This window comes from Grampus griseus (assembly GCF_964374135.1).
Source record: "Grampus griseus genome assembly, chromosome: 13".
Classification (NCBI taxonomy): domain Eukaryota; kingdom Metazoa; phylum Chordata; class Mammalia; order Artiodactyla; family Delphinidae; genus Grampus; species Grampus griseus.
The window spans coordinates 64,184,466-64,212,038 of NC_139007.1; the positions used below are offsets into that span (position 1 = coordinate 64,184,466).

Below are 27,573 nucleotides of genomic sequence, written 5' to 3' on the forward strand. Positions count from 1 at the left end.
TGTTCTTTAAAAGCAAACAAACCGGGCCTCCCTGGTGGCGCAGTGGTTGAGGGTCCGCCTGCCGATGCAGGGGACACGGGTTCGTGCCCCGGTCCGGGAAGATCCCACATGACGCGGAGCGGCTGGGCCCGTGAGCCATGGCCGCTGAGCCTGCGCGTCTGGAGCCTGTGCTCCGCAACGGGAGAGGCCACAACAGTGAGAGGTCCGCGTACTGCAAAAAAAAAGCAAAAAACCAATAGGGTAAATATTGGGTTCTTTTTTACCCTTATGGGCTTTCCCAGAATGGAATGTGCTACCAATTTATTTGTGGGTATTGAAATTCATGGTATCCATCTAAATCAAATAAGATAGTGATGAGATTGCCTTTCTTTAAGGTCAAAGATTTTTGTCTTTAGGGCCTATGATTTCTTCCTTCAAAATGTCTGTCATGTACATCCTTTCCTCTGGTTTCCCCGTTGACCTCCTAATCCCAAACTCTCATGATCTCATCCCCAAAATGATACAGTAGATTTTCTGCTGGCTTCTGAGTCACCACTTTTTCTATCCTATCAGTCCTGAATGTTACTGAATGTCAGACTATTCTTCCAAAAATACTGTTTTCATGGCATTATTTTTTAATCTAGTAACTTGCAATAACTTCTTATACCCACACAAATCAACTTCAAACTCTTGGGCAAAGAAACTATTGCTTCTTATTATCGTCTCCCATTCTGGCTGCCAGCTGTGTACACCAGAGTGCACTCTGTTGCAATCTTCGCATCCGTGTGTGTCCCTGGTTTTGACTGTCTCTTTAAGGTACCCGTATTTGCACACAACAGGAAGTAGTGTGTGGTTTGTTCTTGGATGAGACTAAAGTTGTGTGCTGAAAACAGTTTATCCTTGACCTAGAACCAGCACTGCTTTTAGAAAAAAAAAAACTTGTTTACAGTTAAAAAAGTAGAATGTTAAATAGCATTTACAGTTAAAAGGAGGGCCTTTGAGTAGCAACAGTGAATATAAACTTCAAATGTTCCTGCTAATAAAAATAATAGCTATTGTTTATTGAGAGCTTACTATGTGCTGGGCACTACACAAAAATTATCTGTCTTAACTCTGAAATAGATACCATTATTATCCCTATTTCACAGATATGTTGCCGAAGGTCACACAGCTAGTAAGCCAAGCCTGAAACCTGGGAAGTTTGGCTCTGTGCATAGTCTCCTAACCACACAGCTCTAATAACACTTAATAGAACCTAAATCCAGTGTCCCCTGAAACCTGACGAATGGGTGCTCTAGGAAATAACAAAGAATGTTTTGGGCTTATGTGCTAGAAGCAATTCCATCTATCTGGGAAAAAATTTTTTTTTTCTGGGGAGTTCCCCAGTGGTCCAGTGGTTAGGACTGCACTCTTTGACTGCCAGGGGCCAGGGTTCGATCCTTGGTCAGGGAACTAAGATCCTGCAAGCCAAGTGGCCAAAAAAAAATTTTTTTTTTCTGAACAAAAGCATGCCTTAGCATGGGCCCAAAGCTGGCCTAGGTGGTTGTCTCCCCACCCCTGCTTCCACTTTAGCCTGGATCCTCTAGTTATTGTTCAGAAGTTACATTTCACAAAGAAAACCCACAGTTTAGGAAGAGCAATATTTTATTCCAAATCAGACCGTTCGCCTCAGGACTACAGATTTGAGAGTGCTGTGGCATTACTTTGGAGTGGAGCCCATGCTGTGATCCTCTGTGGGAGCCTCTTGACTAAACCCAATTTGACAGTTTTAATGGTGTAAAAAATGGCACAAGCCAGAAATACTGGAATCAATGTCTCGGCATTTCAAGAAGCTTCTGATAGAAATGTGATCACAGACAGTACATAAGTAGAGACCCCTGACTAGGTGGTCAACGGAACATGGGAAAGCCCCTGCCTAGAATTCAGATATAAAAGGACGTTTTACATATGTTGCCTCAGTTGCCTATGACAGTCTAACCAAGTCCTACTGATTCACAGAGCCAACTGTCACGCCTCTTTATAGCCTTGTGTTCAGTGGCTCATGTTGGCAGCCTGAACTTGGCCATGGTAGGAGCATTTATACCTTGGGCAGGTGCAAACACTGCAAGTCAGGACTCCTTCCCTTCCCCTCCTCAGTGGTTAAACAAGAGCACAGCATTGAAACTACCCCAAGAGCTGCTTAGAACAGCAGCTAGGTACCATTTCTCACAATCCTGTGGCTTGAACGGGCTCATCTGGACAATCCGCTCTATATGGTGAAGCTGTGGTGACTCACACGGCTGCATTCAGCTAGGATAGGATTTCTCAACCTTGGCAGTACATTTGGGGCTGGGATAATTCTTTGTTGTGGAGGCTGTCCCGTGCATTGCAGGATTAACCACATCCTTGGCCTCTACCTACCAGATGCTAGAAGTGACAACCAAAAATGCCCCTGGGGGCAAAACTGCTCAGGCTGAGAACCATTGAGCTAGGAGCTTAGCTGAGGCTGGAAGACAGCTTCTTATCTTCCAGCTGTCCAAGATCCTTTGTTAAGGAAAAATGTATTCCTGAAACTTGTTTAAGATGGTTAGGCAGACTTTATTCAGGGGGACTACTACAAGGGAAGAGAGATTGAGCTCAACTCCAAACACAACAAGAAAAACTAGGAGTTTATAGCCGCAGAGCTCGGTGGGGGTCAGTGGATGGAAAATTACTGAGAGAAAACATCAGGGGTAGGGAGAGTCTGGCTAAACCAACTTGATAGGATTCTTGCTGAGGGCAGGCCAGGGCAATAAGATACTAAGGGTGGGATATTTTTGATAAACTGGCCTAATCAACAAGAGGACCCTGAGGAGTCTGATTCAAGGTTGGTCAAAAGCAAAGAGTCTTTGTCACCTCCTCCATTGGACTCTCATCATTCCACAGTCTAGCTCAGGCTCCTTCACAGCATAATGTCTGGCTTTAAGAGAGGATGAGCAAACGCTGGGATGGGAACTGCAGCAACATCAGTTTTGCTACATTTTTAATTGGCCAAAGCAAGTCACAAGGCCAAGTCAGACTCAAGGGGAGGGAAATAGACTTGGCCTCTTGAAGAGAGGAGTAGCAAACTTGTGGTCATGTTCAGTACATGCAGTACCATATTTACATTCAAGCACTCAGAATGAATATTCTGCAGAAGGAAAGGAAATCTTGAGAGAGAATTCTATTCACTATTAAGCAAAATTAACTCCAGCAACATACATAACAACCCTTATAACTGGACTAAAGGTGAAACTGATTCTTCATGTGATGGCAAAGAAAAGAACTGTTATCATACTCAGAGGGTACAGGAGATTTATTTTCAGATTCTAGAGTATTTATTATAGCAAAAGTTCTGAACAAAAGTTGGACGCTACTTCTGGTTGTAATATTGGTAAAGATGTCTCCCCATTGGAAAAAAAAGTAGTCCTTAGTAGGCTGTGGACACTAATTGTTTTGTTCTTCAATGGAATAATGATAGCATAAATACATTTCTGAAAATGGAAGCAGTATCGTGAATGTTCAGCTGTTTTACATAATTTAGAATTAGTACTTAATGCATCCTTATCATTATAACAGCTGGAGTTTATAGAGTTTTTAAAGATCTTTCCCAAGACATTTTCCAAAGAACTGGTTGCATACAAGAGGGATCCATTGTCTACCTTTCATTTGAATTTTCACCATTGTATTTATTCACTTGAATGCTAATGCTAGAAGTAGTTATTTTTTGCTCAAAGGCACTATTTTCCCAAAAAACTATTTAGCAGAACTCTAGTTTTACAGGATGTTAACGGTATTACATGTAAAGGAATTTATAGGTTGTATAGACTTGGGAAATTCTAAGTTAGGAGTAAGCAGGTTTCTTTACTGCTGGACGTCTTAGGGTCTTTACTATAGCAATGTATATCATGACTCATAAAACATGCAGTGTTTCTTACACTTATTTAACCATAGAAATAGAGGCACATCTTTCATAAGCAGTGTTTCTCAGGATACCCTTGGTAGAAATTGTTCTAAGTGGAAATAAAGGAGGAAGAGGAATCTTGAGAGAGAGTTCTATTTAAGATCAATCAAAATTAACTCCGGAAACAGGCACGCAGTAACCTTAGCACTTAAAAAAGTTGTGTCCTTGAAGCAGGCATTCGGATCCAATAATGTACTATACTGTGTGTTTGTTCTAAACATCAGTAGTGGGTTTTTATTTTTTTTGCGGTTCGCAGGCCTCTCACTGCTGTGGGCTCTCCCGTTGCAGAGCACAGGCTCCGGACGCGCAGGCTCAGCGGCCATGGCTCATGGGCCCAGCCCCTCCGCTGCATGTGGGAACTCCCCAGACTGGGGCACGAACCCGTGTCCCCTGCATCGGCAGGCAGACTCTCAACCATTGCGCCACCAGGGAAGCCCCGTCAGTAGTGTTTTGAATAAGACGACTGAAACAGTTTAAACAAAAATCATTTTGCAAAAGTTTTAAATTCGTGAAATTTAGTCATCAAAGATTGATTAGTTGAAACAGTAATTTAAAAAGAAAGAACCAGAACAAGTCAGTACCTTTTCTCACTCTTTTTGTCATATTGCAAATAAAAATTGTTTATATTTACAGTGTACAGAGACCGATGTTTGGATATACGTATACATTATGAAGTGATTACCACAATCCACCCCTCTTGTCTTATAAACTAAACTTGAAGCCCTTAGGAATTAGAATTTGGATTGCAAGCAATATATTAACATACTTGTGGGCAACTTCTCAGATGGTTTTCAATGATCCCCATCTCCTGGTATTCATGTCCTTGTGTGATCCTCTCCCCCTGAGCGTGGGCTGAACCAGGGACTTGCTTTTAAGGAACAGAGTGCAGCAAAGATGATGGATGTTACTTCTGAGATTAAGTTGCAAGAGACTGGCTTCTGTCTTGTTTACTCTCTCCTGCTGTCTCACTTGCTCACTCGGATGAAGCTGCTGCCCTCTTTGGGGACTCACATGACAAGGAAATGAGAGAGGCCTCGGGCCAGCAGCCCTGAGGAATTGAATCCTGCCAACAACCTCAGGAGCGATCCTCCCCCCAGATAAGCTTTGACTTGACAGGACTGCATCCCTGCTGACACCTGGACTGGAGCCTCATGAGACACTCTGAGCCTGAGGACCCAGCTAAGCCATGCCTAGATTCCTGATGCAGAAACTGAAATAATGCATGTTTGTTGTTCTGAGCTGCTAAATTGTGGGGTAATTTGGTAGGCAGCAATAGAACTAGTGCAGTATTAAAAGAGGTATTTAGAGAAGACCAATGCTGTATTATTTAAATCAAACCTTGTAGACAGTTGAAGGAGAGACAAAAGCATAGTGGTGAAATCGTGCTTTAGGGTGGCAGTGTAGAAAAATACTGATTTAATTGGGAAGAAACAAAGAGGATCTTGAAGATGAAATCTAGGTGATGAAAGAGTCTTGGAATTTTCAGTGCCAGTTTGGGAGGAGATATAAGGTGTCGAAAGTGATATTAGCGTGGTCACTGCAATTGCTGAAGAAGATATGGCTGTCATAGGGCTCCTTGCTATACAAAAGCTAGTCTCCTTTGGATTAAATATTACACTAGCTATGGGAGAAGGATGTTATGTCTACCAAGAACATAGTACTATGGTTTTAGAAGACTCTTTCTTCCCCCACTTGACCTCTGGTTTGAACTATTCTTTTCTGGTGTTCTTCTATATGTTCTTTTATTCCACAAATATGTGTCGAACACTTACTATCTGCGGGGCACTGTTTTAGGCCCTGAGGATTCAACAGAGACATCCTCACCCTCTTGAAATCTACATTCTAGTGAGGAAAGACAGTAAACAAAGTAAATAAACATTAAAATATATCATATAGTAATAAAAATAAAAATATATAAAAAAAGTAATAAAAAATATATCATATAGTATTACTATATCATATAGTAATAAAAATAAAAAGTAATAAAAATAAAAATAAAAAAAAGTAGCATAGTAATTAAGTACTATTGGGGAAAAAGAAAGCAAGGGAAGGAAAGAGGGCGGGTGAGTTCTAGCTTTCTTAGCAGTTATCAAGGTTTGGTCTGTAACCAGCTGTGTGTCCACTGCTGCACTGGGCCCATTGTGATCTGATTGTTCCAGCTCCACCTGACAAACACTAGAGTGTCTACACCTTCCTCTCTCCCCTTTGTATGCTCCATACTTATTCTTGCTTTCATGCCTTTTAAAAAGGCTGATCTTCAACACTTTCCAATGAAGACTTCTTTGACAATGCTAGCCTCTGCTAACCTATCTCCTGGGGACCTGAGGGGACCACTGTATGAGAAAAGAAGTGTTTCCATTCAGGTTAATAGGTGATTAATTTTTTTTGTTTGTTTCATATGTGTTTGTTGTACTTGCAAGCAAAGCACTCTTGATGGTAGGCTCATCGGAGGAAATATAAAAGATGAGATATGGTGCCTATCTTCAGAGAATTTAAAATATAATGGGAGAGAGAAAATGCTCTCCCTGTGGTGAGAAGACCTTGGAAAGAGAGCCTGTATAAAATCTGATACTTCATGGTATGGTATAGCAAGTGACTTTCAGACTTTTTTGTTGTCATTGTTCATTTGTCTGCACCCACAATGAGAAATGGACTTTACATCATGACTCAGTATATATATATATATATATATATATATATATATATATATATATATATATATATATATATATATATATATATATATTTGTTTGGGTTTGTGTGTGTGTAAAACTAAATTTTACAAAATAATATGTATGTTTTACAAAACAATACTTAATTTCTATATGCAATGCATTCTGATATTTTCTCTTCTATTCCAATTTACAAAAAATCCTTAGAGAAACCCTCTGAATTAATTTTAAAACCTGTCAGGAGAATATGACCCACAGTTTGGAAAACATTGGTGGAGCCAGGTGGTAGGCACACAGAGGTGGAAAATGAGAGTATGGGGTGGTATGAGTCCAGGGAAATCTGTCTTGCAAACGATTATACTTGACCTATTCCTTGAAAGGAGCATCCTGTTTAGATTACTGGGGTCCAAGACAGTGTTAATGCTGAGTTGCGACAACAGTATGAGCAAAGAAGTCACTGAAGTGGAGTCAGCAACCAGTACAGGGGTCACTGAGAGCAGAATTCTGACCTTTTATGTGACTGCTTTTGTATATTATGGAAATAATGTAAAAGTCAAACTAAAGGCCTGAACAGAGATTTTGAGGGGACATATTTGAGAAAAAATTACTGTTGATAATTGGGAATGACCTAATAGGAGAGCAGATCTATGACATTTAATAATCCATATTATTATTTATATTAGTATTCCATTTTTGTCAAAGTTCTTTGTAATCACAATTATCATTATTCCTCAAAGTAAACCTGTGGGCAAAGGAGAAGCTACTTCCAGAGGAAGAAACTGGTGCAAAGAGATAATATACATTGTTCAAGCTATATTTACTTAAAGTGATGTTAGCAGATCAAGCTAACTCTGGCCCAGATGAGTTAGTTCACCCTGAGAGTTCAGAAGACAGGGACAAATTTCAAACAAAAAAACCAAACAGAATAAGAACATTGAAACAATGACCACTTAGTCTCATCCAGCCCTGAAGATTAGCTTGTTCCTTTTCTCCAGGGTGTAAATTGTTTACTTTCGGTGACCTTAATTTGTTGCTGTGTTTTATTGAATTTTGCAAAGACCTGGGTGATGGAGCGAGTGATGATGTTTGGAGAAAGGAAAGCTTGGGTAGAGGTACGATTTTTCTGAAGTTCATTTCAGAGCACATGAGTTGATCAGGGAAATTAAAGAAAGAGAAGCCAAGTGTGGCTCTACAGAGCTCAGTGGCTTCCTCAGTTTTCCTAGAGTTCTTCCCCCGGAAGCATCTGAGGGGAGGGCTTTGTGACATCTCTTCCATCTTGTGCTTTTTAACCTGGTTCTCTCTTTCTTTTCTTTCTGTCCTTCCTCCGTCCCTCCCTCCCTCCTCCCTCTCTTTCTCCTTCAGAAATGGTGGGGAAAAGGGAAAGATAAAAGGGCTAGAACGGTAGGATTCCTGTGAAATTCCGCATGTTTTATGCAAAGTAGAAAATGGAATCTTTTAACTGTACTTAAGTTTTGTTTTTAACATCTTGAATTTAGTACATTTTCTTTGTTGTTGCAATAAAATCAGAACTATTGCCTGTGTGTCAAATTTGACTAAGGCTAAAAATAGACTAGCAAGGTTGGGCATGGAAGAAGTGGCCCGCTTCTCCTTCCTCCTTTTCATTTTGTTTCAGTTTGAATGAGAAGGAGGTGGCTTACACAATGAACAAGAACAGCAACTGGCTGGGTGTCTGTGTGCTTTGAGCCAATTATGATATTTTTGTGGGAAAGTTTCCAATGCTGAAGTCTCAGTTATGTAGAGGTGGGAGGCAGCTGGTGGGAATGTCTGTCTGCAGGGTACATGCACGATTACTCTGATTAAATATGGCATGAGAGCAATGCGCTTATTCAAGAAAAGAATTATCTAAATTTTCCTGTACTTTAAAGCTTCTTCATCCTCACCGTTAAAGAAAAAACCAAAACTCAAAACACTTAAAGAAAAAAAAAGTCAAAGCCAAAGTTACCAAAATATTTTGAGATCTCTCAGCCATGTCTAGTGAGGGATATCAGTAATGAAATTAATCTAAGTCCAGTGGCCCACATTAACTCACTACATTTCTCCACAGCACCAATACCCTCCCCTTGAAGTCTTCCTTTCATTAACTACCATCATCCTTTCCTCTAGTATTCGGAATTTCTTAACTCTCTCCTTCATCCCTCACGTCCAAGTGGCCACCAAATCCTGCTGCATCTACTACCTTCAAAGCATTTGTCCATTTAGTTATTCATGTATTTGTCATGCATTCATTAAATACCTACTGTGTACCATGCACCGCATTAGGTACCATGGATATAGTGAAGACTAAGACAAACAGCTTCTGCCATCACAGAGCTTATATAGTCTAGTGGGGGCCCAGACAAGAGACAAGTAAATAGGCAATTTCAATACTGTGTGTGCAAGCTCTTGTGGTGGGCAAGGTACAGGGAGCACATGGGGATGAATCTAACTTTGGGGTATCAGAGAAGGCTTCCTAGAGAATTGATGATTTAGCTGAGACTTTAAGGTTCAGAAAAATATATCCAGAAGAAGAATGCTTTAGGTATCCTCCATTCAACAAAATTTTATTCAACACTAACTGTGGGTCAGGCTTTATGCTAGACTCTGCAGAATTAGTTAGAAAGATAGACAATCCCGGCTTTTCTAGTGCTTAGGGGAGTTGGGGTGGGAGAGAAATAGACATGAAAGTATAGGCACAAAATATCTATTATAACTATGAGGTGGCCCTCTATAAAGAGTCATTTTCCTCAAACAAAATTAGGGAATTAAAAGATTCATCACTTCCCTACTGAAAAGTCCAACCACCAATTGCTCCTGAGTATCCAGTGCTCTTTCCTGTAGCTCCAGGCTCTGGAACAGACTCTGCTATAAATGCTATAAATGCTATAAATGCCCAGAGTTCCCAGTCAGAGTCTCTGCGGGTACCTCCCTGTCTACCTCTTTATGCTTCAGAACACAGCCTAAGATTCTTTACTGGAGAGCTGAGTTAATTAAAGAAGATCACACTACATAGGAAGGGAGAACTGTAAATTGTCAGCTAACATAGTTTTCGCTCCATAGTTTATGGGGAGAGTACTTAATTTATGCACTCAACAAATATATGCTAGCTGTCCGCTGGGGTGCCCAAGACACATAAAATCTCCTACCTATGGAGCTTTCATTTGAGAAGCAGATAGACAGGAAATAAGTAAACTTATACTTTGACAACATAATTAGAGATGGATGAGGTGATACTTCTGATAGCTCTTCTGGGGAGGTGTGTCAGTTATATCATCATGAAGGAAGTGATGTGTTTGAGCTGAGACCGGAGGGTTGGGAAAGAGCTGGTTTTCCATAAAGCAGAAAAAGAGCTGCAGAAAAAGAGACCATGTGAAACTCTTCCCAGGGTCCCCTGCCCCTCAAGTCCACCTGCCCCTTATCACAGGTGTCACCTTCTAATCTCCACCTGCTCACAACAGTGGCCACCTATCTTTCAGGACAACTCAGTCCTATCCAAGGGGATTGGGTTTCCCCTCCAGGCACTACCTCCAGGAAATACCTGCGATGTTCAGTAACATCCCTGAATGGTGGGTCCTGTTTGAGAGAGCGGTTTCACCACTAGGCTGTTACGGCCTTCCATTCACGGACTCTGCTGTGCTCTCCCATTGTCTAGGAACTCAACTCTATTTCTTTAATTTCTGAATCTACGATTGTTTCTGAATGGCAAAGCCTTTCGATGGATGATTAATTAGAAAACCTCTGCTTTCCATTCCTGTTCTGGTTGCCCGCCTATTTTTCCCAGACCATATTGTTCTAAGCCTCAGTTGCATGAAGGTCAGGAGGCCCCCGACTAACTCCAGATGCCATTGAATTGGCGTTCGGGGCCATTTCAGGAAGGTCGGTCCGCAGGCGCCGGGGTGCAGCAGGGCCCCGGGAGCGAGGGCGCCCCGATGACGTCACTCCAAGGTGGCCGGCTCAGCGCGGGGCGTGACGTCACGCGGGCGGGCCGGGCTACCGTGAGGTCACCTGGTGGGCGCGGCCAGGCCGAATCCCCAGTGTCGTCACGGGAGGAGGCGGGGCCAGAGCGTGTCAGCGAAGCCGAATCAAAACAAGCCCGAGACCCGCCTTTTCCCTCCGGCTCGGGAGCGTCTAGCTTGCGCCCCGAGCCCGCGGCGCCCGCGCGGCTGCGAGCCTCGGGTGGCCGCGCGCCGGCTCCAGGAAGCCGGGGAGGGCGCGGCGGCCGGGATGGCGCGGCGCGGGCCGCGCGGCTAGACGGGCGCCAGAGGAGCCGCCGGCCCGCGCCCTCCGTTCTCGGCCTCCCGGACCGGGCGCCGAGCCGCTGGGAGCCGCCTTCGCCGACGCGGGGCACCTGGACACTCGCGAGATGCCCAACCCCAAAAACAGTAAAGGCGGCCGCAAAAACAAGCGCGCCAACAGCAGCGGGGACGAGCAGGAAAATGGAGCCGGCGCCCTGGCAGCGGCGGGCGCGGCGGGCGCGGTGGCCGGGGGGGCCCTGGCGGCGGCGGCCGGCTGCGGAGCGGCGGCGGCGGGCGTGCCGGGCACCGGGGGCGCGGCGGGCGCGGGAGGCGCGGGGCCCGGCGCCGCGGCCGCGGCGGCCGCCGCGGGGACTGCAGCCGCTGGTGACGCCAAGAACGGTAAGACGGGGCCGGAGGGGCGAGCGCCAACTTACTCGCCGACGGGGACGGCGCGTCGGCGGGGCCCTGGGTGGCGCGGGCGATGCGTGGACAATGCGAGAGTCAGGAAGTGCTCACCCCGCCCCTCCGCCCCGCCGCGGCTGCCCCTTCCCGGTCCCCACGCCCGGCGGCGGCGATCGATCGGCGGCCCCGGCTCGGTGTCCGCGCGGCGCACAGGTCGCGCGCCCCGTGCAGCCTGCGCCCCAGACTCCAAGGGACTCCTGGGTGCCTGGCTGCGGCGGCGCTCCGCTCGGGCCCTGCCCTTCGTGCCCGCGCTGGCAAAGCCGAGCGTGTGCCCCGGACCGGGGAGAGAGAGAGGAAGGAAGGAAGGGAGGGAGGAAGGAAGGAAGGAAGGCAGGCAGGAAGGAAGGAAGGAAAGAAGGAAGGAAGGAAAAAAAGAGCTGCCCAAGTTGAGAAGAATGGTCCGATTGAAAACTTAGGCACCAGTTCCATCTTGCCTCTGCTCCCCTCACCCACCCGCCTTCCCCTCCCCAGAGTGAAGGAGAGCCTAAAATCCCAGAAAACCGAGGCTTGTTGTGTCGATTGCCACAGGTGAAGAGGCCCCAAGACATTTTTACTGTAGGGTGTGTGTGTGTCGCTGGGGGTGGGGGTGTGCTCTTTAATTCTCTTGCTCGCTTGAGGAAGGAAGAGAATCTGAACTTGACTTCCGTTCTCAGCCCGGAGTTAAAAAAAAAATCATCCTCTATTTAATTCTGCTTCACATTTTTAGAAGGAAGCCTAATAATCTTAGGTAGTGCCTGAATGCACCTTCTGAGGGTGCATTTAAGGAATAGTGAAGATGTAACAGGATTGCTGTTGTCACTGCAGAGACATAATTTTAGTTATAGGGCAAACACTTTTTCGGGCAAACACTTTTTCGGAGTTGGACTGTTCTTTGAATTCCTCTGGTCAGGCAGTTTTTCAGGACAGGGAATATAGGTGTATTTTAATGAAGGGGGATTAGGTTCTTTATATCTGGCTTTTAACTTGTAGGTTTCAGCTTTTGAAGCCATTCTTTACGCAGATCACTCACTTTTTAAACAGGTTACCTGCACTTAGAAGAACCTGACAGTGATCTGAACAGAGGAGATTAAAGGTAGCCTGTTAGGAGCAGAACCTTAGGCCCCATTGGCTGTGTCTCTGCAATTTTGAAATGGGAAGTTTTTTTTTTTTTTCCAGAAACATCCCATTTGTGAATGTTTGAAAATACAACTTTTGGCCAGACTGTATTCTCCATGTTCTTTTGTTTTCCTCGCTCTAAACTTCATTTTGGTATTGATGTGGCAAAAGGAAAGAAGACAGACTCCTGGCTCAGCCATTTAGAGTTTTGTCATCTTGGGAAGGATGGTTTTTCTGAGCCTCAATGTCCTCACCTGTAAAATTGGGGAAAAGAATTATATACTCATTGTATTGGCTCCCTCATAAGGTTGTGAGGCTCAGAGTGTCCCTTCCCTACCCAGCCCCCAGTACTTGTTTTAAAGGCTTGTTACATTTGTAACAAGCTTAGTAAAGTTTCTCAAGAAAAGTAAGTGATCAGTGAATGATAGCTATCATTCACTCATTCAAAAAATATTAAACATTTACTGTGTTACAAGTGCTGTGTTAAGTATTAAAGGAGAGGTGGCAATCAAGAGAGGACATCTGCATGGGTCTGGTATTCCCAGGGTGTTTCTGGCTTACCCTGCTGTTTTATTGTCCGAGTGGAAGCTTCAGGTTGACTGTTTCCTCTTCTTCTTTCTCCAAAAGATTAGGCCACTTTAAGGCGGTGTGAGGAAGTGTTTTTCTCGGGCTGGTGGTGTCTCCTCATTCGTAAACATTAAGCTACTGGTTATGGTGTCCCTATTACTGCTCTCCTCTGAAGTGGCAATCTAAGGTATATTTAGCAGTTCTGTATATATCTGTGTGAAGGTATGTATTTCTGATTTGGAGCTTGTTTTATTAAATGAATGGGGTGGGGGGAAGGAAGAAATGGGGCAAACACTGCAGTAATTACAGTTAGAGAAGGTACAAACTTGAGTTATGTTAGAGCAGTGAGTTGAATTTTATGTTGCCAAATTCTTGGTTCTGACCTGGTGTGAAGTCTCAGTGAATGATGCACCTTAATTTGAAGAACCTTTCACTGCAGTTGATGACAATTAACATAGATGCTGAGGCCTCCTGTGTGCAAAATTGGTAAATAAGGAAATTATAAATGCTTTTTTCTGTTGTTTGTTTTTTGCTGTTTAAAGCTGTGCTTTATAATGTAGGGGTGGGAGAGGTGCCATTGGTGAATTTTTAAAGGAAGGGGCAACTGATATGTGCAAGCTCTCAGAATCAACTGATAAGGCCCAATTATTTTTAAATTTAAAAATGACATTAATCAACTATTATGGTATTTCCAAGTATATTTCAATATTTTATTTAGCTGTGACATTAGATTTTGTGATTATAAATATTACCAATCAAACAGTTATTCCAAGGGTGTAGTAAATCTACATTCTATTAATCTTTTAAACAGTTTGTTCTCACTGTTCGAGTCAGTTGTGATCTGCATCTGCAAACATGCAAACTTAATGACTTCACCTAAAGTTAATAGTGTTTGTTTGTAGTTGTATGGAGTTTATAGAATGGTTTTATGTCTTGTGGTTCTTGGGCAGCATGGACACCAGGGTAGGATAATATTAGTTCTTAGTTTTTCACTGTTAGTCAGTAGTTATAAATAACTACTGATTCTATAAAAAAAGATTTGCTAGTTAGGGAAAGCTTGGGGAAGCCAGGGCGGGGTTGTAATTGAAGGAGTTGAACTAGTTGCAGTTGTGCTCCTTGGGTAAGTTGCATGTCAATTGTAGGGACTTTATAGCCCTAAAAAGAAATTTATTAGTATTTTTAGAAATGAAGCTTTATTTTAGATATGAAGGTTTATTTTGTTTTTAGATATGAAGGTTTATGAAGATTTCTGTGGGGACTGGAGTAAAAGCGCTGTCCTCTTCCGATATAGTAAACATCTGTCTGCACATATTGCAACATTTTGATTGTAGGTGGACAAGACTTGCCAGTCATTATTTTTAGGATCTAGTAATCATGTAGTGGGTTATACCCGCGTAGTTTCATTCTGGAATTCTGGTTCCATTAGGCCACTGCTTTTTTGCTTGAGGCCTAAAAATATATGAACCTTGGTCGTAGTATCTACTTTTTAATGGGCCTGGATCCCAAGTCCTTTTATAAATTCCTGTTTTATGGATGACCATGGTTCACCACTCCACTCATTCCTGACTGCCACCAGAACCCCTGGGCTGCTGAGTTTGCCTTCATTCATTCAACAGTTCTTTGTAGTAGATGGAGTCAGTTTACCTGGTGATTGACCTTGCATTCAGTAGACCTGGCTCCTCAAATTACTTGCTCTGTGATCTGGGGCAAGTCATTTGACTTCTCTGAGCCTCAGTTTCTGCATATTTAAAATGGGATTATAGTACCTACCCATACATACATAACAAGATATCTATATCTATTATGTATTATTTATATATACATATATATACATATATACCCACACACACATATATATATACATATATATACACACACACACAGTGACTGACTTATATGATATGAGCTTGCTAAGGGGTAGCCACTTGTCTTAGATTCTGGAAATAGCGTTTGAGACAAAGATTTACCTGCCAGAGGTTTACTGAATGTGTTCTTGGAATCGTTACTGGTGGGGGAGTGAGGGAAGCAGGGCCGGGCAGAGGGAGGAGTTGAACTGTGATGCAGTGATTACAGGTAGCTCTGGAGCTAGGATGGTCCTGCAGAGTTATCTTACCTTGAGGCATGAGGGCGGGCCCTCCTCCCCCTCCCCCGCCATGGACTGGTGAGTGACCTGGGGGTTGGCATCTCTTAGCTGGAGAAGAGGGAGTGACCTGGGGGGTGGCATCTCTTAGCTAGAGGGCCTCCGTGCAGAGGGAGCTGAGAGCCTTCAGCGGTGAGTGAAGGAGAGCTGCTGGTCATATTAGGTTCTTCACTCAGACCACTAGTGCCATTCACCTAAAATGCAGGCGTGGGACAAATAGTTCTCAGGAGCGACTAAATCTTCGCAGAACAGGCCAGGAGGTAACCATCATAATACAGTAACATTGTTTTGATGGAAAATGTGTTCTGAATTTCATACGTCTGCTTACAAATAGATTTTTGGAGTGCCACCTCTTCCCCGTAAACACGAATTGTATTTTTCTCATACTTAGGCCATCAAACACACTTTTATAGTCCTAGGTTTGTATTATATTTTAAATAGTTTCTCTTTTCAGGTGTTTACTTAAATGTTTACTACATTTATTTATTTATTTTTAAAGTTTCTTTATTTTATTTATTTACTTACGGCTGCGTCGGGTCTTCGTTGCTGCGGGCTTTCTCTAGTTGCAGCGAGCCGGGGCTACTCCACGGTGGTGCGCGGGCTTCTCATTGCCATGGCTTCTCTTGTTGCAGAGCATGGGATCTAGGCGCAAGGGTTTTAGTAGTTGTGGCGCGCCAGCTCAGTAGTTGTGGCGCACGAGCTTAGTTGCTCCGCGGCATGTGGGATCATCCCGGACCAGGGCTCAAACCCGTGTCCCCTGCATTGGCAGGCGAATTCTTAACCAGGGAAGTCCCTCTTTACTACATTTAAATTACCTATATCCATCAGAAGGAAAATGCAGAATGTTTGCCTGCTATTTATTTTAAAATCAAGGAATATTTATTTGAGGGTCTAAGATATATAGAACACCATTGTCCTCTTGGAGTTTTCTTACCTTATTTAAAAGTTAGTTTTTTATGTCTTTAAAAATATCTGCTGGCTTTAGACCTTGTCTTTTGAAATCCACCTTTGTAATGGAGATTGGTAGAAAATATTCCCTCATCCATCAAAGCTTCATGTTGTGTACTTTGTATATTATAGTAAGAACCATTCCATGCTCTGCTAATGGTGTCTTATGCACAGTCCTTACTCTTTCTCTTTTTACTTGTTACAGGACCTGAGCCTTCAATGTCAGCTTTCTTATAAGTCCAAGAATATATATCATTCCATAGAGAATTGAAAACAGGAGATAAAGTGGGAAATATCTTGCAGCTTAATCCTCCTATGAACTTACTGCAGGCTGTTAGCTATGTACAATTTAAAGAGTTTGAAGGTATCAAAAGGAAGACTTTAGGAAAAAAGGTCTGTGTTGATTGATTTTGATCACCAGCTCCTTGGAATTTTTAAGGAGTTGATTTAATTAAAAATATTTCGTTATTTTATTATTTTGCCAGTAATAGAATGGGTGTAGTGGAAAAAAATTTTTTTTAAATAGAGAAGGTAGGCAAAGTTCTCTTTGACTTTCTAGTCAAGCATGTAATCCTACCACTTAGATCACCATTGTGATACATATTCTTATAGCCTTTTAAATTTTTTTCTTACAGACTTTTAAAAGTACATATACAGTTTTCAGGGAAAAAAAAGATCAGATCATATATTTTATAATCTGCTTTTAACACGTGTAATATTTTGTGGACATTTTAGCAGAGCGGTAAATGCAGGTGCATCACTATTTTTAATGATTGCCTCATATGCCATCTTATGTCTGCATCTTGGATAAACTGATCATTCTGCTGTTGTTTGATCTTTAAGTTCTTATTTGTACATCTCTGGGCATTATTCAGTTACTTCTTTAAGATAAATTCTTACCTGTAGACTTGCTGTGTCAAAGAATATGCACATTTTTATGACTTTTAATGAATACATGCTTACAGATTGCCCTGTGGAAGGGCTGTGGCCAGAGTGCCCTTTCCCCACAGCCTCTTCAGTTCCTAGTTCTTATTGTTTTAAAGGCATGCTGGAGAATTGCTGATACCCCCAAATGTAGCAGCAGTAGGAAGGCCCCATGTGGATCAAGAGCCTGGAGCAGATGCTGCCACACTTTTCGAAGGCTGCATTTATTTCCCCTGTGCTCTCTAGTGATTTGCTGGCTCACAAGGATTCAACGAAGTACCTAATAATGGTGAATGACATTTTAGCAACTGGTGATAGTTAGTGAAGATGAAAGCATAAGCCTTTGAAATTCTGTCTGCACCATTATTCTAATCTTAAGAAGTAAGGCCTAGAATTTTTAAAGTTTTAGTCAAAAAGCATGCTGTTTCAATAGACCTAGGTGTAACCCAAGGTGCCACAACTTACTGGCAGAGTGACTTTGGGGCAAGTGACTTAACCTCTCTCGGCCTTCATTTTCTAAATGCAACCCTTTGGAATGTTTTTGCAGATTAAGAAAAACAGTGTATATGAAAGATCTTGGCATAGGGTCTGGCAGATATGGACACTATCAACAATATCTTTTATAAGTTTTGTGATTTGTTCAGCCTTATCCAATTACAAAGCTTGTTAAACTATTCTGTTGAAAACAGACACTGAGAGACAGTAAGATGGTTTCTGTGTTAATATAGAAAAAGACTGTGGTATCATACAGGTTCTTATTCAGGCATTGATTTGACTATACAGGGTCTTCTCTTCTTCCCTCATCATCTCTCTCTGATCATAGTTTACCTTGAAAAATCAGATGATTTAGCCAAAAGAAAAAAGTTAAAAACATAGTGTGAGAACAGTTTCCTCTTCCTTTCTTCATTCATTTATTTATCCATCTCATATGTTTTGAGTGCCTGCTATTTGTCAGGCACTGTGTCAGGCTCTGGCATTACAAGGACAGAAGAATTGGGCCCGGGGGCTTACGGTCTAGTTGGGAGTCTTTATGGAAATAAGTGCAAGTAGGTTATTGCGTGTACTACACAAGGGCAGCTGTGGAATAAAGAGCAGGAGCTTGTGAGCTGGTCACATACTGGATTAAAGCTGGGGATTGTGTCTGAGGACAGGGGCAAGTGAACTGAGCACGTGGAAGTGAAGGGTAGCTCAGAGGAGGTGAGGCACTGAGGGTGTTCTTTCGGGATGAGCCGGGGCTTAATATTATTGAGAAGTAAACAAAAGACCCTCCTCTCTCCCCAGGTAACAACTTGAAAGTTCATTCATTAGCTTGTGCTTTCGTTTGCTCATTCACTATTTTGTTCATGTATGCACTCATGCATTTACTAAACATTTATTATGTGCCTACTGTCTTCTATGACTGGAAGTGTAATGTCGAATTATACTTGGAGGCCTCAGAATCTGCACCCCCCTGGGCTTATGGTGGAGCTGGGACAGAGACATACAAACATTGGGAGGTGTGATAATGAGTTATGGGTGCCCAGTGGAAGAAAGGACTCGTTTCCTGGAAGAGGGGACATTTGAGCTGAGTGCTGCAGGAAGAGACGCAGTAGCTCTGAAAGCAGAGGAAGGATGTTTCAGCAGGAGGTGGTGGGAAAGAGCCTTGAGTTCTGGTTGCTGCCAGGAGTCTGTGGCTGGTTTGAGGTACGGTGGTAGGACATGGGACTGGAAAGGGAGTGGGGCCAGACAGTCAAATCTGGATGTTTTCGTCACCAGTGCAGAACCATCCCTGAGGTTTATAAGCAAAGGCATGGTCAGCTGAGCCTGCAAGGGGGGATAATCATACGTTGTTGGCAAGCTTGTAAAGTTATTGTATATTTTAACAGAATGAGTATCTTTTGGCAATCTTCCTTTTAATACAGCTAATCAAGGTTTGGTGGTACAACTTGTTGCAGACTGTTGATTGTGATTTTTCAGTAAAGTAGTGGGCACACTGCACACACTGCCTTTCTGCACAGCAAGATGAAAGTGTCACAGCACCCAAGGCTGCTGTTTGGAAAGTCCGTCCTAATTTGTGGGCACCAGCATCCTGATGCTTTGCGAGCCATGGGAGGTTAGCTAATTGAGGTGAACTTCAGAGAACCTAACGCCAAGGGAGGACTTGGGGCCATCTGAACAGAAGGACTTTCTCTGGAGGGAGGGGCTGTCCCTGTGGTTTATTTTTCATATCTTGGTAGAAGAGTATCTGTCTCTGTGCCAGGTTGGACTAATTATCTTTGTCATTTTATTTTTATCCTCATCGAATCAGTTTTAAAACGATAAACTGGGGCTTCCCTGGTGGCACAGTGGTTGAGAGTCCGCCTGCCGATGCAGGGGACACGGGCTCGTGCCCCGGTCCAGGAGGATCCCACATGCCGCGGAGTGGCTGGGCCCATGAGCCGCGGTCGCTGAGCCTGTGCGTCCGGAGCCTGTGCTCCGCAACGGGAGGGGCCACAACAGTGAGAGGCCCGCGTACTACCGCAAAAAAAAAAAAACAGAAACAAATGATAAACTGGTGAGGGGGGATGTCATTGTTTTCTACAAAGTGACTATGTGTTTTTTTTGTTTGTTTGTTTTGTTTTGTTTTGGCGTGTACGTGGGCCTTTCACGGTTGTGGCCTCTCCCGTTGCGGAGCACAGGCTCGGGACGCAGGCTCAGCAGCCATGGCTCACGGGTCTAGTCGCTCCGTGGTATGTGGGATCCTCCCAGACCGGGGCACGAACCCGTGTCCCCTGCATCGGCAGGCGGACTCTCAACCACTGCGCCACCAGGGAAGCCCTGACTATGTGTTTTAAATCTGTGTGTTTCAGAAGGCTTTCACTTCTCAGTGGTTGGTGAAATAGTAACTTGCTTTATTTAATCAACAGGATGCTTTAGCTTGATTGTATTTGAGAGGTTTTTATAAACTGGCAAAAAATAAGTAGCATTTTTAATACTTAATAATTATATGTTCTGATTTATCAGAAGTAGAAAGAAAAAACAAATTATTTCTGCTAAATTATACTTAAGAGGATAATACTTGAAAACAATAAGAATTAGAAATGAAAGATATTAAGAGGAAATTTAAAGAAAAGTGAAGGAAGAGGAAAACCTAAAAATGAAGTGTTAACTGTTAATCTTATAACTGTTTAGAATAATTAATAAAAATGTTAGCATGGTTCTCATATGCACATATAGTGCAGTGTATTTCACTGAATTAAATTGTCAGGGAGGAAAACCTTTACCCTCTTAGGCTTATGGATTTGGGGCCTGCAAATTAAACTGACAAAAGACAGAGCAGCAAGAGAAAAGACAGATTTACTCACAGAAGAAATGTGACTCAAAGGGGTGGTTATAATTTGTGGCTTATATACCATCTTAATAGGTGAAGGGGAGGGGAGAAGGGCACTTCTAGGAAAATGAGTGGCTTCTTAGAGTAGGAGAGGGGGAGAAAGGACACCTATAGAAAACAAATGACTTTTTTTTTTTTTTTCTGGTACGCGGGCCTCTGTTGTGGCCTCTCCCGTTGTGGAGCACAGGCTCCAGACGCGCAGTCTCAGTGGCCATGGCTCACGGGCCCAGGCGCTCCGCGGCATGTGGAATCTTCCTGGACCGGGGCACGAACCTGTGTCCCCTGCATCGGCAGGCGGACTCTCAACCACTGCACCACCAGGGAAGCCCACAAATGACTTTTTGAAAAGATAAATGGGCCCTAAGAGAATAGATGGGCGATGATAGTTTCGTGACAATGTCTGTTTAGGTGTGGTGTGGAGAGTTATCTCTGGTGGTAAAAGTCAGTCTTCCCAGGTTGCTTTTTGGGAGGGGCTTTATGACAATTGAGTTCTTTTGAGAGGCTTTGCTTTTAGGCAGATAAGCGATTTCAGGAACTCAAATGCCTTAAGTTCAAAATAATTTTTAGCCCACACTGGCATATTCTGGACCCCTTCAAAATTTGTTGCAGTTCAGTATCACCCCTGTAATACCAGTTACAGATAGATAGCAAAAGATAGTGTCATAAATCCGGATTTCTATTTTTCATTTTATTGGAAATTTATTAGAAATAGATGGCCTTAAGGCATATGCCTTTATAAAACTGATAGAATGACTGTAGGCAAAAGTTAGCAGGGTATCAAGTTGCTCCTATAAGTGACGGAGATATTTGTCTCCCTCACTTAAAAAATGGATGTTTTTCCCAGGGGTTAGCATAGGTTTGATATCTTAGATGATGTCCCTTCAAGTTATAAAAGCATCTCAGGAGAGTCTTTTGATGCTAGTGTTGAAACTAAATCACAAACTGTTTTAGGTTTCTAAATGAGCACTCCTGTGTGATGACTATGTCAATATAATATTTAGTAGAACTGTAGTATTACAACATAACTTCTTATTAAAGTGACACATTACTTGTTATGCCTGACAAACCTCAGTGTCTGGGCAGAAATGGAGACTGGGGTATGGGGGGAATCAAGGTCTGGCTATTTTTGTTTGTTTGTTTGTTTTTTGCGGTACGCGGGCCTCTCACTGCTGTGGCCTCTCCAGTTGCGGAGCACAGGCTCCGGACGCGCAGGCTCAGTGGCCATGGCTCACGGGCCCAGCTGCTCCGCGGCATGTGGGATCTTCCCGGACCGGGGCACGAACCCGTGTCCCCTGCATCGGCAGGCAGACTGTCAACCACTGCACCACCAGGGAAGCCCAAGGTCTGGCTATTTTTGATTGGCAGCAGGTGCAGTCTGTAATCTGAGAGGCTGAGTCTGGGATGCTTGGTGACTGTTGTTAACGAACAGACACAGTGCTGCCAGAAGCCATGGAGAGAGCCTGACACTGGGAAACGGGAAGCATGCTTCCGTGGTAGAGGCAGAAACAAGCACGTCTGATACACAGGGCAGCTCCAAGAATTCTTCTGTTTCCAACTCCTCAGATCTGTTCTTATTGGGCAGTGCTTATATATTGGAGTTAACGTTAGCCCTATAATGATATGATTCCACTGTATTAGGCATTTAGTTTTACAAATGCCGACGATGTGTTGCAGTTCAGTAGGAAATTAGGTAAGATACCTGGATGGTAGGTGTGTTGGGGCTACAGAACCCATGGACCCATAGGAAGGAGGAGAAGCTGTTGCCAGCGACAGGAACAGTGATGATGCTGACTCCCTTTATGGAGTGCTGACTGGAAGCCAAGCGGGACACCTAGCCGTCTGCGGTCTGCATTGGAGGATGGTGGCATTGAGCTCCAGGGAAGCCTCCTTCCCTTTTTGCAGAAAAGGCACACTCGTGTCCGAGAGATGTGCCTGACCCTGCTGTGGCAGTTGGATCCTATGTGATACTGGCTCCATCTTGACTGATACGCAGACATGTGTATGAATAATGAACAAGTATTTAAGTAGAGGGCTTAAATTTAGTATAAAACCATTAAGGAGGCAATAGGGCTATTTAAATTACTTTTAGAAGGCCTCATGCTTATTATTCTGGTACTTGAACTGAAATTGAATTTGTGAAACATGAAAACACTTGACCAAGGAAGCACTTAGCTGACACGTCGTACGCTCCTGGTCGTATGCTCCTGTCAATCTGATCCTTCTCGTTATGACACGAGGACTTCCTGGTCTTGGGATTGTGGCGATAGTGAACATTTGAACTGACACTTCCTGTTCTTAATGGATCACAGTTCATAGTGAGGATGCGATTATCTTCTTTAGGCTACAGTCCTAGAAGTGAGATCACTGGTCAGCAGGCGTGTGACTTTCAAGGCTTTGATACATGTTGCCAAACCGCTTTCCAGAAAGGGTTTCCCTGTTTCCACTAATGCTGGCCCTGCATGGAGTGCTTCTTTCTTCTCACCCTTCCACAGGGATTTTGATAGCCATTTTCACCTTTGCCAATCAGATAGATGAAAAATCACATCTCGCTGTAATTTTTATCTGCATTTATTGGATTGCCAGCCAAATGAATGTCTTTTTATATGTATATGATTCATTTGTATTTTTTCCATTTGTGATTTTTGTCCATTTTACTGATGGGATAGTTGTATTCTCATTGTTCTAAACAAGGTCATTTTATATTTAGGATACTTTTTGACATATGTTTCCCCTGGCTTATTGTTTATCTTTTTGCCTTGTTTAAGGTGTTGCTGATTAGACATGTTACAATTTTGTATGATCACAGAACATCCACATAGAGATAGAACCTCAAGAGAAAGGGGAGAGTGGAGAAAGTTGTCTGTGAAATTACTTGTAGGAAAAGCAGTTTGGGCCTGGCATCAGGGTAGTGACTGAGTTCATTTGGGTATCAGTGCACAGTAATGCTGTTACATTTGTGAGGGTCTGTTTCCTTTTTGTATTTAATTTGCAAAGCTCTGTTTCTGGGAATTGGTTACAGTTCCTGCCGCCCTCCTTGACCTACTCCCTGACCACTGCTGTCTGGTTGACAGCTGAAGCTCCTGTGCTCAACACCTGTCATTTCCTGCGCATTCCTAAAATCCCCTGCGGTTTTTATTCGAGCCAGTTCCAAGGACTTTGAAACTTGTAGATAAAGACTTGTTATTTACTTATCGCCTCTGCTACAAACTGAGGCCTCTTAAGGCTAAATTACCCATAACTTCCTTGTGATAATGAACTTAAATCCTGAATCATAAGAAAGTTCTCACTTTTGTCTTTCTGGCACTTGTGCTGAAATTACATTTCTGTGTTAGTAAAATGAGAATGTGGTACTGAATTAAACCAAGAGTTTATTTGCACCCTGTGTGTCACGCTGATCCAGTCTGCCCTGTGCTTCTCAAATGTCTGTGGCTTGGAAGAGGTTCCCAAACGCATTGCTTGTTTAAAGAGTGTGAGATTTGAGAGACACAGGTCATAGCTTGAGGTCTGCCATTTTGCAAGGCTGATGAACCTTTCTGACCCCAACTATTCTTATCTGTGGAAAACGAGGATAACATGTTATTGTTTGTGACTAACTCTTTGCAAAAAAACCATAGATCTGTTTGAAAAAGCAAATGGTTGTGTCATGATTTGGGGTTTTTTAGTGTTTTCCAGTTGGGTGTTTGTTTTTTGTTTGTCATGTGGTGGTGTGGCTGCTTCCCTTAGTGATGAATGCACACTCCGATTTGTTGAAAGAACCCAGGGCCAACCTGGGCTTTGCCCCACAGAGTTTGAAGTGAATGTTACTCTTCCAAAATCCTTATTCTGCTTCCTTGGGGGAGCCTTTAGTTTCTCTACAAGTTCAGGTCTGGGAGCTCTCGCTATGTGGATTTTCCCAGAGAATATGCAGTGCTCACCTGCTGGTCTCAGGGCAAGCCCAACTCCTTGAGTGAGCTCCTTCTAGAGTTTCTGACCCCACTGTGGGGAAGGACTGTGGAGGCTGAAGCCTTTGGGAGGATGCTTTCACCAGCCTGAGGAGAGCTGACTTGTGTATGGTTTTGTTGTGATCTGTGAATCATCTGTCCCCAGGTTTCATTATAACCGCAGACTGTATTGTGATGTTAACCATTTGATTAACAGAGCCTTACTCTTGGCCTGTTGTACTTCATGATTTACACTGGTGTGCCTGTATCTGTAATCACACTTTCTTTAGTTTGTATCTGCGTTCACTTCAGGCCTTTCTGCTCTTTATCTGCCTCTAGGGTCCTATGGAGTAGGAGTTTGTGTTGTAAAAGCACGTGGAATGCTTACTTAAGACTTTCAGTTGTTTCCTTACCTCCCTTTCACATTTTGCGTTTTAAATGTTTAAAGAATTGTGAATGTACCAAACCGTATTATGGATTTTATCAAAATAACTTCTTCAGGCACGTGATACTGGGTATGTATCTGTATCAGTGTGTTTATGTAAATGTATGGATGTGTTCTTTAAAATCATTGTTTTTCTTGGGATTTGGTTGATTAAAAACAAGCCTCCTCTTTGAGATAGTCAGATTTGAAATTTTTGACTTTGGAATATATCAGTTTTCCTCATAATTTATTTTTTAATGTTCCATGAGATATGTGATCTAAAGATGACTTGGAAGAATTTTTAAAGAATTAATTTGAAATGTTTTTCTCTTGACAGATTTGGAAAAACTGTTTAGAATTCATATGCAATATAATCATATACATTTGTATATATTTATATATTTTAATAGAACTATATTTAACTGGACAAATTCTCTTATGGCAAAAGACAAATTTCTCGATATTTTTGGCTGTGTTGGGTCTTCGTTTCTGTGCGAGGGCTTTCTCTAGTCGCGGCGAGGTGGGGCCACTCTTCATCGCAGTGCGCGGGCCTCTCACTAACGCGGCCTCTCTTGTTGCGGAGCACAGGCTCCAGATGCGCAGGCTCAGTAGTTGTGGCTCACGGGCCCAGTTGCTCCGCGGCATGTGGGACCTTCCCAGACCAGGACTCGAACCCCTGTCCCCTGCATTGGCAGGCAGATTCTCAACCACTGTGCCACCAGGGAATCCCTTCTGGATATTTTTGGTAACTCTTTTATAAATGAGTTTAGAAATGAATAGTTTAGAAATGAATTGTGTTTTTTAATAAATTTATTTATTTTATTTTATTTTTGGCTGCGTTGGGTCTTAGTTGCTGCGTGCAGGCTTTCTTTAGTTGCGGCGAGCTGGGGCTACTCTTTGTTGAGGTGCTCGGGCTTCTCATTGAGGCGGCTTCTCTTGTGGAGCACGGGCTCTAGGTTTGCGGGCTCAGTAGTTGTGGCTCGCAGGCTCTAGAGTGCAGGCTCAGTAGCTGTGGTGCATGGGCTTAGTTGCTCCGTGGCATGTGGGATCTTCCCGGACCAGGGCTTGAACCCGTGTCGCCTGCATTGGCAAGTGGATTCTTAACCACTGTGCCTCCAGGGAAGCCTAGAAATGAATAGTTTTGAGTCTTTGAAAATAGTCATACTATGAAATTATATCTGTGTTCCACAAAAGTTAGTAATTGGAAAAGGAATGAATGTCTAGTTATAATGACATCATTGGCTTAATATATCACTGGGCTCTAAACGTCGAGCTTCCTCTGCAGTAGGAACTTTTATGGCATGCTCTCCTGAAAACAAGTCATATTATAACAGCTGTGTTGAGTGTGTATATATGGTGAACTACTGGGCTTGGACATAGACATAATTTATTTTTGAGTTTCATTTTCACTTTTACTGAGGTCTGTATAAGACTTAGACACGCCTCTCCTTTGACAAGTCTTTCCTTGTTGCAACAGATTCTATAAGTTGCTTGTTGGTTGCTGATGCATCATTTTAGAAATAGGCTGAGTGGTGTGGCCCACAGGCAAAAGCTTTGTCTTTTCTCCCTAGATCACAGCAGAGGGACGGCCAGTGTGGGAAGGATTGCTGTAAAGCACGGGTCCCCAAACTCCGGGCCGTGGACTGGTATCAGTCCCGGCCTGTTAGGAACTGGGCCGTGCAGCAGGAGGTGAGCGGTGGATGAGTGAGTGAAGCTTCACCTGCCGCTCCCCATTGCTCCCCATCGCTCGCATTATCGCCTGAACCAGTCCCCCCCACCATCTATGGAAAAATTGTCTTCCAGGAAACTGGTCCCTGGTGCCAAAAAGGTTGGGGACCACTGCTATAAAGTATTTTCCCAGGTTTATTTTGATGGGAAGGCAGGGGAGCTGAAAGAGTATATTTTTCAGGGAGTTCAGCAGGACAAAAAAGGCACGTGGAAAACAAAGGAGTGTAAGGATTTAGTTTAGTTTAGGGTACAGATAGAGTACGGAAATGAATTTAACCATGTTGTGCTGGGGGTTTATTGATTTACATACAGTAGTAACCCTAAAAATCTTCTTGGGGATTGGCATGTTGACCCAAACAGGATTCAGGAGAAGCAGGTTGAGCTTCTGTTTCTCAACATCAGTGCTCTTTCTGCTGCCCTATTCGATAGTCTCCATCCTGATAGAGTGCCGTTTCTTTACATGCTTTCCAAAAAAAGTTGCTTTATTCTCATTAAGAAACGAGTAAGCCTTTGCTCATGGTTTATTTATTTATTTATTTTTTGAAATTAGCAGTTCTGTTAGCTAGAGTAGATTTACCTCATTGTCTATCTTTGTTTTTAAGGAGTGCAAAGATTGGGAAACCTTTATATTGTAATTGGGTGTAAACACTTGCTTTTTTAAATAAATGTATTTATTTCATTTATTTTATTTTTGGCTGTGTTGGGTCTTCATTGCTGCATGTGGGCTTTCTCTAGTTGCGGCGAGTGGGGGCTACTCTTCATTGCGGTGCACGGGCTTCTCATTGCCGTGGCTTCTCTTGTTGCGGAGCACGGGCTCTAGGAGCGCGGGCTTCAGTAGTTGTGGCTCGTGAGCTCCGGAGCACAGGCTCAGTAGTTGTGGCGCATGGGCTTAGTTGCTCCGCGGCATGTGGGATCTTCCCGGACCAGGGCTCGAACCTGTGTACCCTGCATTGGCAGGCTGATTCTTAACCACTGCGCCACCAGGGAAGCCCTAAGCACTTGCTTCTTTAACTTGACTTTCTGTAGACCTAGTCTTTAAATAATTCTGAGGATTAATATGGACACTGACCATATTGAATAAACTTTTGTGTAACCAGATCATAGTAAGCAGTTCTATAATTTTGAATGAGACACTATTCCAAATTATAGAACTACTTACTATGATCTGGTTA

General features: G+C 43.2%; 1 protein-coding gene across 1 annotated transcript in view; it reads left to right on the forward strand.

Moving 5' to 3' along the window:
• Positions 1-10,878: 10,878 nt before the first annotated feature.
• HECA (hdc homolog, cell cycle regulator) overlaps positions 10,879-27,573 on the forward strand; it is a 43,339-nt gene continuing 26,644 nt past the window's right edge. Inside the window, exon 1 of the mRNA XM_082668642.1 lies at positions 10,879-11,243. Within this exon, the coding sequence (XP_082524768.1) occupies positions 10,973-11,243 (271 nt within the window). The 5' untranslated portion in view covers positions 10,879-10,972. The remainder of the gene's footprint in view (positions 11,244-27,573) is intronic.